The sequence below is a fragment of the Bos indicus x Bos taurus genome, chromosome 13 (genome assembly GCF_003369695.1).
Source record: "Bos indicus x Bos taurus breed Angus x Brahman F1 hybrid chromosome 13, Bos_hybrid_MaternalHap_v2.0, whole genome shotgun sequence".
Classification (NCBI taxonomy): domain Eukaryota; kingdom Metazoa; phylum Chordata; class Mammalia; order Artiodactyla; family Bovidae; genus Bos; species Bos indicus x Bos taurus.
In genome coordinates, this window is record NC_040088.1 from 20,917,186 (window position 1) to 20,935,899 (window position 18,714).

General features: G+C 45.8%; 1 protein-coding gene across 1 annotated transcript; it reads right to left on the reverse strand.

The window, feature by feature from the left end:
- Nucleotides 1-3,415: 3,415 nt before the first annotated feature.
- Nucleotides 3,416-13,168, reverse strand: LOC113902786 (short palate, lung and nasal epithelium carcinoma-associated protein 2A-like). The gene is made up of 8 exons (XM_027558160.1): nt 13,004-13,168; nt 11,108-11,240; nt 9,738-9,842; nt 8,618-8,770; nt 6,183-6,264; nt 5,047-5,110; nt 4,165-4,239; nt 3,416-3,597 (listed from the first exon to the last, which is right to left on the reverse strand). Exons 1-7 carry the CDS (start codon nt 13,149-13,151, stop codon nt 4,205-4,207), a joined length of 720 nt encoding a protein of 239 aa, XP_027413961.1. The 5' UTR covers nt 13,152-13,168; the 3' UTR covers nt 3,416-3,597; nt 4,165-4,204.
- Between the last annotated feature and the right edge of the window lie 5,546 nt (nt 13,169-18,714).

The window sequence follows — 18,714 nt, forward strand, 5'->3', positions numbered from 1 at the left end:
AGAACTGGAGTAAATGAAACAGCGAAGAGAAAAATTATAGAAAATATTAACCAAACTGGTAGTTGGTTCTTTGAAAAGGTAAATGAAGTTGATAAACTCTTGCTAGACTAACCAGGAAAAAAGAGAAATGACACAAATGAACAGAATTACAGGACAGGAAGGGAAGGGGATGACAGAGGATGAGATGGTTGGATGGCATCATCGACTCTATGGACATGAGTTTGAGCAAGCTCTGGGAGCTGGTGATGGACAGAGAAGCCTGAAGTGCTGGGGTCCATGGGGTCACAAAGAGTTGGACATGACTGAGCGACTGAACTGAGCTGAAGGACCTACTGTATAATACAGGGAGCTATACTCAATACTCTGTATGACCCATATGGGAGAAGAATCTAAAAAAGAGTGGGGGTGTGTATAAGTGTAACTGATTCACTTTGCTGCACAGCAAAACTAGCACTGTAAATCAATTATACTCCAATACATTAAAAAAAAATTTTAAGCGAAAAAGGAGACATTACAAGAGATTCTATAGAGATTCAAAGAATCCTAAGAGGCTACTATGAACAGCCATAATCTTAACAAACCGGACAACCTGAAAGAAATAGAAAAGTTCTTAGAAACATACAATTTTCCATGACTGAATCAGGGAAGAATAGAAAATGTGAGTAAACTGATTACTAGTAAGGAGATTGAATCAGCAATGAAAACTCTCCCAACTAACAGCCCAAAGCCATATGATTCAGCAATTTTATCAATACTTCTGGAAATACTTCCAAAATAAATGAAATCACGGACTCAGAAAGATCTCTGCGCCCCTATGTTTATAGCAGTATACTTGGAAACACTTAAATATACATTGATGGATGAATGGATAAAGAAATTATGGTATATATAATCTATCTATCTATATATATGTATATATATATATACACACATATATACACACACACACAGAGAATATTATTTAGTCATTAAAAATGATGAAATCTTACTTTTTGTGACTACATGGCTGGCTCTTAAAGGCATTATCCTAAATAAAGTAAGTTAGAAAAAGACCTATACTGTGTGATCTCATTTATAATTAGAAACTAAAAACAAAAACAAATTCATAGAAAAAGAAATCAGATGTGATAACCAGAGGTGGAGAGTAGGAGAAGAGGGAATTGGAAGAAGATGGTCAAAAGTACAAACTTACAATTCTGAACATATGAATACTGGGGATGTAATGTACAACATGACAGCTAGAGCTAACAGTGATGCATGATATACAGAAATGTTGCTGACAGCAAATCCTAGGAGGTCTCATCACAATGAAAAAATGTTTTTCTTTTTTTCTGAATTTTTTATTGTACCTATAAGAGAAGATAAATGTTAGCTGAACCTATTGTCATAATCATTTCATAATACAGAGAAATCAAACCAATGCCTTCAATTTATATAGTGATGAATGTCAATTATTTCTCACTAAAAATGGGGAAAAAAAGATTGTTAAAATGTGTAAACCATTATTATGAGAGCTGACACTTCCTGCACCCTCTGTCTGTATGAGACAATGATGACAAGGTAGCTTGGGTAGACCTACCAGCTGGAAAACATGGTCTCTTAGTTGGGGAAATGTTGAGGAGTGGCCCCCACTTACCAGGAGACAGCTCCTGAGCAGAGTTGTAGGGCTGAGGATTGAAACAGATGGAGGGAGAGAAGGAGTGATGTTCCAGCTGGTGGAACAGCCTGGACAAAGGCTCAGCACTGACCCAAGTGGGTTACTGCTCAAGAGAAGTTCTGAATTGTGAGACCTCCTTGTGCACTTTTGTGGGAGTTAGTTCAGTTCAGTTGCTCAGTCATGTCTGATTCTGTGACCCCATGAACCGCAGCACGCCAGGCTTTCCTGTCCATCACCAACTGCTGGGGTCTACCCAAACCCATGTCCATTGAGTTGGTGATGCCATCCAACCATCTCATCCTCTGTCATCCTCTTCTCCTCATTCCCTCAATCTTTCCCAGCATCAGGGTCTTTGCAAATGATTCAGCTCTTCGCATCAGGTGGCCAAAGTATTGGAGTTTTGCTTCAACATCAGACCTTCCAATGAACACCCAGGACTGATCTCCTTTAGGATGGACTGGTTGGATCTCCTTGCAGTCCAAGGGACTCTCAAGAGTCATCTCCAACACCACACTTCAAAAGCATCAATTCTTCAGTACTCAGCTCTCTTTATAGTCCAACTCTCACATCCAGTATGACCACTGGAAAAACCATAGCCTTGACTAGACGGACCTTTGTGACAAAGTAATGTCTCTGCTTTTTAATATGCTTTCTAGGTTGGTCATAACTTTCCTTCCAAGGAGTAAGCGTCTTTTAATTTCATGGCTGCAATCACCATCCACAGTGATTTTGGAGCCCCCCAAAATAAAGTCTGACACTGTTCCCACTGTTTCCCCATCTATTTGCCATGAAGTGATGGGACCGGATGCCATGATCTTAGTTGGTGGGAGTTAGGATTGTCGCAAAATATAGACTGAGAGGAAAACTCTCATCCCTTTGCTATGGCCAGCAGGGGGAAAACCAGCTCTGGAGAAGGCTGACTTCAAATGGAATCCAGCTTTGCCTCTGACCAGCTGTGTGGCCCTGGAGAAGTCACTTCACCTCTCTGAGACTCAGTTGCCACATCTACTCCAAGAACAATTCACTGCATCACTCAGTAGAAATCAGAATCGAGTGAGATAGAGTGTGTAAAGATTGAATATGGGATTTCTCAACACTGTTTGACAGTAATTCCAGTGTGTTGAGGCTGACATTCATCTTGTGCTCACCAGGTCTCAGACTCTGCTTAAGCATTTTCCACACATTGATTCATTCAATCATCACAACAGTGCAACAGGGAGGTTTTCCTGTTAAGTCCATTGGGGAGGTGAGAGAAGTGTGGTTCTAGTAAGTTGCCTGAGATCACACATCGGGACCTGCAGTGGCTGGGGAGAGGTGGCTGAGTACTGGAAGATGGGACATCACTGCTCTGAGCAAGTGATCCCATAGCCACGGCTTTAAATACTAGTCCTGCCACTTGCTACCCTGTAACCTCGGTATGTCACTTGTCCTCTATGAGCCTCAGTTTCCTCATCTGTACAATGGGGACAAGAGCAGAAGTGTGCTGTGAGGAGGTCATGTGGTCAGGTGTGCTGGGGAAGGCAGCCCTCCATCATGGTGGTGCTGTAGGGAAGCAGAGTGAGGCTGTCTCTATGACACCTCAGGTCACTTTCTAGCCCATCCTGGGCCTTAGTTTTCCTGCTTGTAAGACAAGGAGGTGAGGCTGGATAATCCCCAAACTCCCTTCCAACTTCGGATCCAGGTCTCTGCTTACCTGGTTGCACATATCCCACATCCCCCAAAATCCCAATGGAAGAATGCAACGGACCATACAGGAGGTGCTGAAAAGGCTCTTTATTGCTGGGGGTGGAGGGTGACGAGCATAGGTTGTCCTGACTGTGAGCACGAGTGTGTGAGAGTGTCCTTTGACTGGGCTCAGTTGTCACTCCTGGGGGATGGTGGCAGCACCGACCGTCCCAGAGGAAGACGGTACAGAGATTCAGTCACATCCTGGAACCAGTCTGGAAGGAGACCCTGGTGTGAGGCATGGACACCCCAGGACCCTCACCTGCTCTTGGGTTCACCAGACATGGCTGCAAGAGTACCTTCCCCAAACCCTGGGAGCTCTGAGGCTTGGGGAGGGACTGGCACCTGTGTTTGGGGTCCTTCTCTGGCATCTGGCACTGAGCCCCATTCATCCCCTCACCTTCCCACCTCCCTCACCTTAGCAAAATGGCCAATGTGAAAAGACTGATCAGGGCCCAGAGGAGCCAGGGTTCAGGGCTTAGTGTATGATCAGGATCAGGGATCAGACTGAGATGTGATCTGGTCTCTATCTGTGACCAGTATCAGGGCTCAATCAACAACTGGAGTTCAAGTTCAGTCTGACTGTTCTGGGCTCAGTCAGGGAGCAGCATCAAGCACAATCTGTGTGTCTGATTAAGGGTCAGGAGTTGGTCTGTGACCGAGATCAGGGCTCAGTCTACCACTAGAGAAAGAGGAGAAGCCAAGCTTGTTTCTGCTTCTCCACAGGCCCCTGTGGGGGGTCTCATCCTCTCTCAGCCCAGGGCCCTGGGCCCAGCCCTCACCAGCAGGCGGGCATCCCAGCGGTTTCCTCATCTGTGCACTTCAGATTTCCTGTTGGGTGGTGACCTGAGGTTCACCTGAGGGAACACAATTAGTAGCAGTTCTCAGGCTCCAGCACTAGAGAGCTGACTACAAATCAGACACCAGTGACTTCCACCCTCCAGCAGGTCAGACTTGACAGCCACGGGACCTCTTGTGTGTCACTCTATCTCTCTGAGCCTCAGCTAGTTCATCTGTAAAATGGGTATGATGACACTACCCATCCCCACAGGGTCGTTGCAAGGATCCAGTGAGATAATATATAAGAAGCATAGAGCGATGGCCCAATGAACTAGGTCTGTGGCTATTTTCTAGAAGAACTGCCTCCAGGACCCTGATGCTTCACTCATCCCATTTCTGTTGCCCACAGGCCCAGCAACCCCAGCGATGCCAGAGACCCAGGTCCAGGCTGGGGATGAAACCACATCTCCTCATAAGAAGGGAAATGGAAGGGGCGGTGTTTATCATCAATGCCTACTGGATATTAGGCTTTTTCTTTAACTATTCATCAGCTAAGCTGTGTTCATAATCTCCTTTCACCTTGGAGGAACCTGCGGCTCAGAGAGGTGGAGCCAGTTGACCAGGACTGCACAGTTGCTAAGTAGCAGATCCAGATCTGGCCCGTCCTCTTTCTCACATCATTCTGGGCAGCAGGTTCTGCCAGTGGGACAAAGGAGGGCAGTTGAAGCTCTCGAAGACTGACAGAGACCCTCAGTCTGCAGGGACCCCTTCAACCACACTCCTCCAGGGTCCCCTGGCCAGACCTGCTGGTGCTGTAGGCATAGAGTGGCATACCAGCCCCTGTGAGGCTGCAGAGGGAGCTGCTTCCCCAGGCTGTGGCTTACCAATGAGTTTCTTAATACACTCTGTATCCAGGCTTTCAAGGAGTTCACGGATTCGTGGGCACAGCTGAGGGTCACACAGAGCCAGGGTCACACAGAGAGAAATGGAAAGAGGGAAGAAAAGAAACAGGTGAGGAGGTGAGGAGGGAGAAGAGAGATGGGAGAAGTTAGAGGACTGGTTATTACCTGCTATGAGCACCCTGCCCGCCACCCATGCTCACTACTTGGGGCCTCAGAACTTCTGACCCTTAGGAGTCTGCTGCTGCTGCTAAGTCGCTTCAGTCGTGTCCAACTCTAGAGCCATGAAAACTTAGAAGGCCCATATCTGAGATCCAGAGGACACTAGAATCCTAAAAACCTCAGAACATTAGAATCCCAGTACCTTAAGTATCTAGACTATAAGCATCCCAGATCCCTGTGCTCTTAGAAACTTTGTCCTTTGGACTCTGAAACCTCAAGGGTCAAATGGGGCCCTGGGTACCGTAGAGAAGTGTTTTTCACAATTTTGTGTGTATACAACTCCTCAAGGATCTTGTTAAAATGCATTAATGAGCAGCAGGTCTGGAGTGGGACCTAAGGGTCTGCATTCTAAAAAATGCCCAGGGAAGGTCAGTGCTGCTGGTCTGACACCCACAGTTTGAGCAGTGATCCTCCAGTTCAGTAAATCTCAGGGCCTCCTGGAGGATAAAAAAAAAAAAAGCAACACAACAACCCAGATTCCTAGCCCCCTTCCAGAGTAAATAATCTAGAGTCTTTGGAATTTAGGGCACATGGTACATACAGTTTTGTATATGATACATAGGATCTGACCTATGGTGTATGTAGTTTTGGTATTTAAATAAATTAAGTAAAGTTGTACTGAAATAAGAAAAATATTAGCTAAAAGGCCTACTGGCAGTCCATGGATATGGCAAATGGTTCAAGTGTGGGACCCAGTGATTTCAGCTCATGCTGGGCCCTCTTCTCCTCCCCAGGCCAGGCTGAGCGAAGCAGGGTGGGGGGAATGGGTAACAACTGACAACTCAAAGGGAAGTTGGCCCCTCAGAAAGGAAGGTGCCCAGAGAGTACAGCCCACCCATGGAATGTCACAGCTGCCACCACCAGGCCTGACTCTGCAGCCCCAAGAGTGGGGGACTCACCTCGTGCTGCACTACAGAGGACACCAACTGTCTTACAAGGTTGACTCCAAAGTCCACAACATCGTTGAGCAGTCCAGGGCGCCTGGAGAAGAGAGGAAATTGATAAAGGTTGGTGAATGGTAGAGCACCTTGAAGTCAGGTGACTTGAGCCTCTACCCAGGGGGATCATCACTTAGAACTCCATGGTTGACCAGCAGCCCACCCAGTAGCTCATTAGAGTCTCATCACACACCTCATCCTTCCATCCATCTAGCCATCCATCCATTCTTTTATCCATCCATCCATCTAGCCATCCATTCATTTATTCCTCAGCACATATTTACAGAATACCAAATGTGCTGGGAACCCAGCCTGACTGGGCACAGTGATGAACGAAGCACAAGCAGCTCTATTGTGATACCTAAATATTAGAGCCCAAAATGCTCGTTCTGAGTTTCCTGTAACATCTTATGGAGAACCCCAAATAAATTTTTTGGCCAACCCCATATTAAACAAGCTTCCCTAAGGCTGGCTCCTTCCTACCTCAGCATACCTCTCACCACCTGAGGGCAGGCCTCCCTGACTGCTTGCCTAAGGAAGGACTTTGCAACACTTTGTACTATAGCATTCTGTTAAGCGTGCTGCACTACTCAGGGATCTTTGCCATCTGAAATTCCCCGTGTGAGCCCTTTATTGCTGTACTGAATGCTCTCCTGTCTGCCTTCCCCTCAAGAGACTAAGCTCCACGAGAACAAGCTCCTTGCCTGCAGTCACCAACAAATTCCTCAGAGCTCAGAATGGCGGCTGCCTCACGTGGAGCAGCTGCTCCACACATTTTTGGCTGGAAGAATAAATGAAGTAAACATATGATTGAATATATAATGACAACTTGTGACAGGTATTCAGAAGGGGGAGAGTAGATCTGGAAAGAGAAAATAGGAGGAACCTAGTTTTAGACCCTGAATGATGAGATGTACATAGAGATGGATGGGGGATAGGTGTTCTAGGTGCCAGAGCAGCCCATCAGAGGTCTTGAGTGGAAGGAGTTTTTCTGAGACTCAGAGCAAAACTAGCGTGTTTAGGGCAGAGTGGCCAAGAGGGAGAGCACAGTGATATGAGGGTGGACCCCGATCAGGCAGAGCCTAGATGGCCCTGGGAAGGCCTGAGATTCCACCCAAAGTGGAGAGAAAGGCCCCCTGAGGGTTTGGAGCAGCAGAGTGGAATGCCATTTCAGAGATACGGTCACTGAGACCCAGAAGGATATGATTTCCTTGGTGCTGCAGGCTGGGCAGTGTCCAGCAGAGCTCAGGCATTTGGACTTACAGTCTTTCCAAGTGATGGCAGGCTGCAGAGCCTATCTTTGGTTTTGGAGGGTTTCTAGGCAATCTATGATCAGACCCCTTCTTAGAGCAGGATGGACTGACCTCTACTCATGGCTCAATCTTGACACCTGCCAAGGCCAACCTGCCCCAGTCTTCAGCTTCCAGACCACTTCTCCTCTCCCTGCCAGGACCAGGATCGGCCCTTTTCTCTCTACCTTCACCCCTGGACTAAGCCTGCTCTTTCAAGCACACAGTTTAAGATCTAGATTTTGTTGGTTACTGGAGAGCAGTGATTTAAATGGAGAGAATTAATTTTTCACCATCTCATTTTGGGAATCTTCCATTGAGTGGAAGATGATTAGGGCAGTCTGAAATTAGAGCCCAAGGCAGAGATTACTCTTCTTGCCCACTCTTAACTAGAGGCAAGAAGGTAAACACAGTATATTATCATTATTATTTTTTGAGGGACAGTGTATAATAAGAGAAGGGTCAGTTCTTCAAGTAGATGTAACAATGCTAAATGTGCATGCAAAGAGTATCAAAAACCATGAAGCAAAACAAATAAAGCTGAAAGGTGAAATACACAAATTCATAGAAATGGTTTGAGAGGTCGACACTCCTGTCTTAGTAATGGGAAGAACCAAGTGACAGAAAATCAGGATGGATATTATTATTACTGAAAGCTTAGTATGTGCTTGGCCATATATTCTCTGAGTATGCTAAACACTTGCATTTTCTCATTTGGTCAACATAGTAGCCTATGAGTTAGGTAATGTTGCCAACTTTAGTATACAGATGTGATCCCTGAAGCTTCTATAGGCTAAATTGATTACAAAGACCCACGTGAGTGGGGAAGGAAATGGCAACCCACTCCAGTGTTCTTGCCTGGAGAATCCCAGGGACGGGGGAGCCTGGTGGGCTGCCGTCTATGGGGTCGCACAGAGTCGGACACGACTGAAGCGACTTAGCAGCAGCAAGTGAGTGGCAAAGCTAGCTTGACTCCAGAGCCTGAACTCTCTCCTTTTTTTTTTTTTTTAACCATACTCTGCTCCTTCCAAGGTTAGAAATAAAGCTGAAATTATGGGTCCCAGCTCCTCTGGAATTCCTTGCTCTGCTGAGATGTGTGGGCCTCACCTGTGCAGCACCGTGAGTGAGATGCTTTCTGGGTTGTTGGGGCATTCTCCCACGACCACCCTGGAGTCACCAGTCTCAGCATCTGTTTCAATGCTGACACTAGTTTGGAGGTCCACATTGAGGTCCAGTTTGACAATCTCACCCAACAGAGGCCTACAGGGAATAAGATTCACAGTGAACAGAGGTGAAGTCTCTTCACATTGCCCACATGAGTCTCTCTCTCTAGATGGCCATTGCATGGGATGTCTATGGATAAAGTCAATAGTGTGTACATTTTTTATGGATCCTGCATTCTTACATTAGGTATTACTTCTCCTGGCCACATGGGTTTGGCTTGTATGAAATTTCTATACAGTATCACACCAATAAATAAAATAAAAATAATAGTTTACATTTCTTGAGCACAAACCCTGTGTTAGTATTTCACAAAACTATTTCACCTCGATTAAGGCTGTTAATCTTGAGTGCAGAACCATGAGAGAGAAACACTATCATTATCTCTACTTTCAGCGTGAGGAAACGTTTGGTATAGAGAGGTTAAGTAACTATTCCAAGATCTCATATGATAGTTAAATGATGAAATCACAGTGCACTTAATTTATAAAGACTCTTCTACACATCTGCATTTTCCTTTCTCTTTCTATTTATAAAGTAATTAAAATACTTGGAAATTATAGTTTCCATATAATTTTCTCATGCCCTTCATTACGACCTGTACACTACTATATGGCCCATACTGGTCACTGCTACTTAAAGAGAATCTTGAGAGGAAAAAATGATGCTAGAGGAAACTTTGCTGAAGTGTTAAAAATGTTCATGTCTTCTCAAATTTTCAACTTTTATCATTAGATTAAGTTTTATGATTTTGGAAATATATTTCCAAAAAAATATATTCCAAAAAATATTCCAAAAAAAAATGGAGGATTTTTTAAAAAAGATTTCATTCTGGGCAATGTTTCTTAGAACAATTTAAAGGTTAGGATTTAGGAGTTGCAAAGGCCTCCTTATTTTACTGATTGGGAGACCAAGGCAGCAGGGTGGAAAAGTGCCCGATTCCAGATTGGACCTATTGGCCATACCTCACTGCCTCTCCCAACCCTCAGATGCCAAGGCTACTCACAGGCTCACGGTGACGTCAGCGGTGATGGGGATCGACACGTTAGCACTGTTTTCAGAAGTCGCTTCGAATGTGATATCCGGGACCTGGACGTTCCTGATTCGCACCCTGTGTAAAAACCAGAGTTCACACCTGTCACTCCTGCTGACCACCTTTGCTGGGCTCTTCTCTGCCAGCGTTGTGCTGAGTTTTGAGCCTCATGGACCTTGCCTGCTTTGGTCTTCATGAGAGCCCTGCCCAGGGGTTGGATTCTTTCCAACCCCTGGATGGATGGCGTGGCAGACTGAGGCTCAAACGGCTGTGATTTCCCTCACAACGCCAAGAGTAAACGTGAGGCAGAGCCAGAATTTTTTTTTGATTGGCGTATAGTTGCTTTAGAATGTTGTGTTAGTTTCAGGTGGGCAGCAGAGTGATTCAGATAGAGCGACGTATATTTATAGAGGTAATTTTATTTCAGGTTCTTTTCCCTTATAGGTTATTACAAAATACTGAGTATGGTTCCCTGTGCTATATAGTCGGTCCCTGTTGGTTGTTTACTGTATATAGAGTAGTGTGTATATGTTAATGCCTGGAGTAGGAAATGGCAGCCCATTCCAGGATTCTTGCCTGCACAGTCCTGTGGACAGAGGAGCCTGGCGGGCTATGGTCCATAGGGTTGTAAGGAGTTGGACATGACTGAAGCAACTTAGCAATGTTAATGCCAAACTCCTAATTTCTCCCCCACATTGCTTTCCCTTCTGGTAACCATGAGTTTGTTTTTATGTCCACGAGTCTGTTTTATATAAGATCTTTTGTATCATATTTTAGATTCCACATATAAGTGGTATCATATGGTACTTGTTTTTCCTTTGTCTGACTTACTTCATTTAGTATGATAACCTCTATGTCCATCTTTTTGTTGCTGCAGATAGCCTTATTTCATTCTTTTTATGCAGAGACAGATTTTCAACCCAGAACTGCCTGACTTTAAGACATTATGTGTGGAGCCACCTCTGTGGTGTGAATTCTAGTTTTCTCTCTGCTGAGGCCATTCAGACTTTTATACGCAGCTATATTCAGAGAAGAAAAGTCTTATTCCTTAGAAAAGGAACTTTAGGCATCAGCAAACAGATAGAGGTGAGAGAGAAGAGAACCTTCACCCTGACTCTGAAATCACAGAATGGGAGGGTCCAGACCCATGAGATGCTCACAGGCCCTGCAGCCCTGACTCTAATTTTCCCAGGCTCTGGTAGAGCTTGCCTCAGACTGCTTCTGCTCTGCAAGAACACACAAGGTTTATTCATCTTTCTTTCTTTTATATTAAACTTACCTCCCCAGAGATATGTATTCTCTTTTCTGGGAACAAAGATCTCCAACATGAAGCATCAACTCACCCTGTAAGCCTGTTCACTACTTGAAAAATTCTAGAAATGAGTCCTTCCAACGAATTCTCAGTTTGCTGGGTCTCCTCCACAACATCGTTCAAACACCTGGATTCCAATTCAGTCTTCAAATTCTGAAAGATAACTGCAAAAGCAATCTCCATTTAGCGTAGTATACAACTTAAGAAGCAGCTCCTGGGCAACAGGCACTAAACGAGACTACTTGCCTATGTTATTTCATCTTATAACACCTCCATAAAATAGATATTACTATTATCTGCACTTTCAGATGAGGAAATAAAGGATCAAAAGATTAAGAAATGGACCAAAGTCACACAGCTAGGAGACCTTGCTCCTGGTATGCTACCTTCATGCTAATATATGCTCATCATTTCAACAAAGCAATCAATCCACTATTGAGCAGGCAATAGATATTGATTGCACATCAGCTTCTAGTAGTGAAGATTAAGGAGATGCTCATACAAACAGAATAAACTGAGAATAAAATAAGAAATGGAAAATGTAGAGTCAAAGAAAAAACATGGCTCTAAATTATTAAAGTGGCAAGTAGGAGCCCTGGATAACAGGCCTAGAAAGCAGTGATTCATTCAGGAGCAGGAGGACAGAGTCCTAACAGAGGGTCTTTCAGAGAAAAGAGGGATTTGATAGAGGAAGTGGCATGGCAGATGTAGAATGGCACAGTTGAAAAGAGTTCAGAATATACGTGTAGAAAGGAATTCAAATGAGAAACAGGAAGGCAGCAACGAGCTCAGAAAAAACCACACAAAAGGCTACAGGAAAGGATATGTAATCAGAGTACTTCAGATTGGCTCTGCAATGGACAATATCTACCTAATTATAATGATGGAAACAGAGGCGGAAACTCCGTCTGGTCCTATAGATAATCCAGACACTTCTGCTTCTGAGCTCAGTTTTGTCAGCACTGAAACTGGAAAGCGGGTCCCTCCTATATCTTTGACATTTGCCCAAGCCCTGGCAAGGTTTGAAAGGCTGTCATATGCAGAAATTAGTTTCTCCTATAAAGCATGTTTGTCAGGGTGCTGGGAATGTTTCCAGAAATTGAAAAGAAGGCCAAGTTTTTTCAAGAAATCAGAATTACAAGGAAATGTGATTAATTAGAAAGGTAGGTAATTTTACAGCTATCTAGGCTAGGTAGGAATCCTTTTCCAATTAGTTAATACGAAGTACTAAGTAAATTGAATGGCCCAGCAAAAGAATATGGTATAAATATAAGTAAAATATTTAAGTAATTAGCCATAATTATGAAATTATGAAAAAAAATGAATGAATTCTTTCAGAATTAGAGAAAAGTTAACTGACATGAATTCTAACCTTTCATCTGTGAGACTGGCAAAAAATTCAGTTGTTCAAACCAGTGCTGTCAGGGAAGTAGAAAAAAAGGTAATCTCATAGGCTATTGGAGAAAATGTTAGCATCGGGTATTATTATTTGTCAATATCTGCTGTAACTTCAAATATGCATAGTTTTGAACTTTTGAAATGTCACTTTTAAGAATTTATCCTATGAACATATTAGGAAAGTTTACTGTGATAGAAGATGGCATCACCGACTCAATGGACATGAGTTTGTGTAAACTCCGGGAGTTGGTGATGGACAGGGAGGCCTGGCATGCTGCAGTTCACGGGGTCGCAAAGAGTCGGACACGACTGAGCGACTGAACTGAACTGAACTGAAGATGTAAAGTGATATTCAGTTAATCTTTGCTTGTTTCTAGAAAAATAATAAACAATGACCCAGGCACCAATTAGTCATCTCTCTTAGTAAACAACCGATAAAGAGAGGCCCTGCTACAGCCTCTGGTGATATAGGCACAGTATTTAGCAGGAAGCTCCCAGGCGCCACTGACCGTCCCTGTTGTTAACTCACTTTCAATTGTACTGTCAAAGGTACCAAGTCCTCTCTCAAGACCAGATATCAGCCTCCTCAGAACATCGTTGCCACGAATGTCAAGAAGAGATTCTGAGGTCCCAGCGAGCAGGCCGCACAAGAGAACAAGTTTCCAAAGCTGAACCATCTTGTCCTGACACCTGGACAGTCATGGGAGGAACAGGAGTGAGAATTATCCATAGGGAAACGGGATCTTGGATGAGCACCTTTGACTCTTACACTCAGTGCTTGGGTTGTTTCCTCTCTTTCAGATGGGCAAACCAGGTCAGAAAGCTAGAGCAACTCACCCAGAGATAAACGACTAGTGAATGAAAGAGCTACTATTTGAAAAATGATGCCTGACTCCAGGTCAGAGCTCTTTACCACATGCTGGCTTCTCTGCCTGGAACATTTCTCTCTTCTTTTCATTTTTACCTGAGTCACTTCCTACTGACTCTGCAAATTCAGTAAGATATCATGTCCTCTAGGAAGATCACTCTAGACTCTCCCCAGCGTCTAGGTTAGGGGCCCCCACTCCACCATCTTGCTGCCTTCATTGTCTGACCACATCCTGGGTACCAGTTAGGGAAGACTTGGCTGCCTTTCCCATCAGGCTGTGCACCCCTTAGAGGAGGGATTGTGACTTATATCACTATTGAATTCATTACACATAGTAAAAACCCTGCTCCTCGCTCAACACAACAAAATAAGTTAGCTGAATAAAAGTATGAACACATAAACGGACACCACATCATGAGTCAGCTTTTCATGTCAGTTTGGCACTTCTCCTAGTTGAATCCATTTTTCAATTGACGCTAGTCAAGATAATTGAGTTAGACCGATCCCTCTGCCTCCAGCCCCCAAAGCCTTCTGAAGGCCTTAGGTGGGGTGACATTAGGTGGAAAGCCCGCCAGTCACAGGTTTGGAGGAAAGTACTTACAGAGTCCTTGCTCCCCTGCACAGCCTCCTGAATTCCGCTGGGTGCTGAGGCCCTTATATCTCCCGATGGCGGTGGGGTGGGAGGCTGCCCCTGGAAACAAGCCCTGCATCCAGAGCCATCCAAGGAGACTCCAATGAAAATAACCCCTGTCCAGAGTGAATAGAGAGAGACTTCCGAAGCAAAGGCCACCCAGGATGATTGAATTGGAATAAGTGGATATGGAGAGGACTTTGTGCCAAGACTAAGAGCATATTCTTGTGCTGCCAAGAAGGCAGCCATTGTAAGTGGGGGCTGGGATAAAGACCGAGAATGGATGAAGTGGAGAATGTTCTGGTAGAAGGACTTATGGTGATCATCCAGCTTCAGTCCATCAGGATTTGGAAACGCAGGCTCAGAGGGAAATTATGATACTATTCGATCAGTATTTGGAAACCAGCTTGAGGTCCCCCAGTAAGACAGGGATAGATATGGGGCTAGAATTGTGGCCCACAGAGTCAGGGTTGGTGACCAGTGAGGTCATTCTTCCCAAACCTTCTCTTATGTCTGAGTGCTCTCCATAAAATCCCTCACAGTGGAGCCAGCTTTGGAGCAAATGTTTTCAGTTCAGGACCACCCACCGCTGTCTGCCTACTCCATTTAGTCAGTAGAGTTACTCCTGTGAGTGAACAAAATCTGCCTCCATATATACCCTCATGTATGCAGGATTCCTATGCACACTTGCCCCCAACACATCTACTCTCAGTGCAGTGGCCAGAGGTCGAAGCACTCAGCTTCAAAACAACATCCTTATCATGGCCTTGTGGCACTGTTCACTGCCACCCCAGACTCATCCGCCTCTCCTTCCATGGTCTTATTGTCTTCCTTCTGTTCCAGAAAGATGTCCCTTTCTGACTTTGACCTCTACACAAACCATTCCCTTTTCCCAGAACTCGCCTGCTTAGCTGTCCCTGGCTCTCGACATCCCCTCGCAATCTCTGTGACGGCTCACCTGAGGTGGTCCCTCCCCATCTTCCCCGAGCTCCGCTTCTTGCTGGCTTCTGTCACAGCAGATCATTATCATTTGACTTTTCCCCTTGTTCTCTGCCCTCAGCAAGCTGTTACCACCCTTTCCTCTAGGGCTTTCCTCTCATGTGGGTCCCAAGACTCTGTCCTGGCTCTAGAATGCTCCAAGCATCTCTGTAGCATCTTATAAGGCCATCCACTCCCTCATAAGGTGGTGAGGGTCCCATCCTTAGAGATGCTTGGTAATTTGACCAGATGACCGCTAATATCCTATGTGACTTGATGTGACTGTGAGCCATGATTCAAAATTTCCTTGGTCTCTCAATTGAAGATCATTGTGGCACATTTGTATGACTCTTGCTCCTAGCTTTTTTTTCCTCCCTGAGTCTGGCTGCCCCATGGGTATATGGTTCCCTCAGGCTTCCTGCCTCTTTCCTTTTCTCACCAGCCTGTCCTCCCAAGACCCACATCCACCTGGCCATGGACTCCTGGAGTCACACTGGCTGGCACTGGCCAGTTTTCATCACGGACCACACCCAGAACAAAGCCAGCTTTTTTTGTCCTCTGGGGGCAGCAGTAAGTGGCATTCATCAGCCATGATGCCCAGCTCCCAGTAGGGGCAGGTGAGTGCCAGGCCTGGGCTTGGCACTGCAGGTCCACTTTCCCAACTGGTGCTCAGGACAACTCTGTGAGGAGGTTCAGAAAGCCCAACTTTCCAGTTGAGGAAACAGAGGTTTAGGGAAAGGAGGTGACTGGCCCAGGTCTCAGGGCCCAGCATTTGGGTCCCCAGGGAAGGACATTTCACACACATCACATTGAGGCCAGCTGGTGGGTCCTTGGACTTGAATACCCTGTTTATTCTTTGACCTCTGCTGTTTGAGTTGGTTGTAATGCCTGGTGCATGGGGCCCCTGTCAACCTGGAACACCTCGTCTGGGAAGTGCAAATGCATGCCCACTTGGCATTAGGTTGGGAGCACCTGCTAGTCACCCAGGGTCATCTCCTCCATTTGCCCACCTGCATCTCAGTAGAAACCTGGAACCCTGTCCTGGACATGATAGCAGCCAGGAGAATGTAGGGGTAAGTCCAGAGGTTTTGGGAGTTAGCTTTCCTCACCCTGACTCTGGTCCCACCATCAAAGCACAGGGCAGGTGCCCAAGCCTAAGCCTGGGTCATGGAGAACCCTATCCAGCAGAGCCTAGGGCCCGTCAACAGACCACCCTCCCAGACTGTCTGTGCCCAGTTCTGCAAATATCTGAGGCCCCTCTTCTCCTGGTTGTGGGCACAGAGCTGAGAGCTGTGCAGAAACCCTGTGCAGAGAGTTGTCCCTGCTCAGGACACAGCCCAGGGGACTGAGTGTGATATAGTGAGCTCAGACCTGGTGTTGGCCCCAGGCTTCAGCTGGTAAAATAGGTAATCAACTTGCGTTTGGATCCTGGTGGCAAATGGAAATTAAAAGGGTAGCAAAGGGCTGCTGCTCATACCCCGGCTCCAGTGCTGGGCCAGCTGAGTTTGAATCCTCTCCTCCTGTTACTGGCTGTGCAGCCTGGACAAGGAGCTTCATCTCCCTGAGCCTCAGGTCCCCTGTGTGTGAAATGGGACTAAAGATGGGATTCTCTTCCAGGTGTGTGGTGAGGATGTGGTGGGATAATGTGTATGAAGGGCTGAGCTTGAAGTAGGTACCTGATATGCAGTAACACCAATGATGAAATGATGATGAGAGTTGCTCCTGTTGTCTGGTCACTTCACTCCCTCCACCTTAAGTCTCCCATCTATATGTGGTCTAACCCCAGAGGATTATGGAAGAGACTAGGTGAGAAAATAAAGCCCTCAATACGCTTAATCTTAAGCAATGGCTACTGCATTTCTTGGGCTTCCCTGATAGCTCAGACGGTAAAGCTTCTGCCTGCAATGCAGGGGACCTGGGTTTGATCCCCAGGTCGGGGAGATCCTCTGGAGAAGGAAATGGCAACCCACTCCAGTACTCTTGCCTGGAAAATTCCATGGATGGAGGAGGATGGAGGTTACAGTCCATGGGATCACAAAGAGTCAGACACGACTGAGCAACTTCACTGACTGCATTTCTTATTTTTGTGTGCAATAAAGACTGAATGAGATAAAATAGGCTCAGGTCTCCAGTATACAAGTCTCCACAAATTCTGGCTCCCTTGGGTGATTGTGTATAGCTCTTGGCAGATGTGCTTCCTCTTAAACCTAAGTTTCCCTTCTGGGGCTAAGATAGCAGAGACAGTACTATGGTCTCAAATACGATCTGATTGAATATAGGGATTGGATGGGGCTTTATGTTAAGAAGCCTGCAGGGTGGGAGACCTGGGTTCGATCCCTAGGTCGGGAAGATCTGCTGGAGAAGGAAATGGCAACCCACTCCGGTATTCTTGCCTGGAGAATCCCATGGACGGAGGAGCTTGGTGGGCTACAGTCCACAGGTCGCGAAGAGTCAGACACGACTGAGCGACTTCACTTTCACTTTATGTTAAGAAGCCCTCGTTGGCAGCTCCTGAACTTGGAGGGAAGGATTGATTAGTGATGTCTGCCACAAGTTCAGGAGGGGAGAGTGGAGGCATTGTGTGTCTGCCACTGTCATATGACCTGTGTTGGCCCAGGTCATATCCAAGAGGCCCTTTAGCCAGCAATGGGCACACAAACACCACACGTTCATGGAGGGTGGGACTCTGGGACCTGCCTGGTGCTGGGAGAAGGAGATGAAGACCCTTATCTAGGTTCCAGTCTTGGCCAGTAAATAACCTGCTTTGTGACTTTGAGTAACATGTTCATTTTCTCCAAAGGTCTTAGTTGCTTCTAACTACAAAATGAACAGAGGTTCCCTGCTACATGGCTGACTCCTTGGGGCTCTGAGAGGTGGTCAGGAACATCTAAGGGATACTTGCTACATACCCACTTGCCTGGGCACCCCACACTCTTGTTTTGAGCATGAATTCCACCAACTCCTTGGGCACAGTGATAACCGCCCCCTCTCTGAAGCCATAAGGGCCAAAACCACTGGCTTCATGCCCAGGCTCTGACACAGAGTGGATTTGCAATAAATATTTATTAGAGCTTGCATAAGCATTTTTAATGCTGATTAATTAAAATGTCCCCACCCAGTAATCCGTGCTTTTTATTTGTAATAGTACAATAAGCTTGCTCTTAGGTCATCCTTGGGTGTGCATCCCAGAAGTTTTCCTTGTTGGTGGTGTGACAGCAGGTAAATGTCATAACCTCTCTGAGCCCTGTTTTTTTCCTTTCAACCATGAAAACGAGCACTAGAATATCCTCTACCTTAGAAGAGCTGCTGGGGGCACTAAATGAGGAAATGTCAGTAGAGAGCCCAACCCAGCCCTGGCTGAGGAAGTTGGTCCATGAATAACAGAGGTCATCATAATTACTATTTCGGCAGTACATGGTAGTGAGTGGTGACCTAAGGCAGCATTCAGGAGCCCTGGAAAATAGGGAGGGAGACAAGGGGGAGTGTGCGCAGTTCTTGAAAGTATGATGAGGCTGTAGGCAAAGCAGAGTGCTCCCACTTACTAGCCTTATGATCTTTCCCTCTTAGAGACTCAGTTTACTCACCTGTGAATAGGGCAAATGGGTGTACTACACCACTGAACTGGTCTGAAGGGTACACAGTTAACATGCATAAATCTGGACCGCGGTCCCTAAAGATTAGCTCTCTTCCTCATCCACCGGAGAGGGAGCCCCACTAGGCAGGGATCTCGTCTGTTTTGTTCCCTCACGTGTCCCCTGTGTCA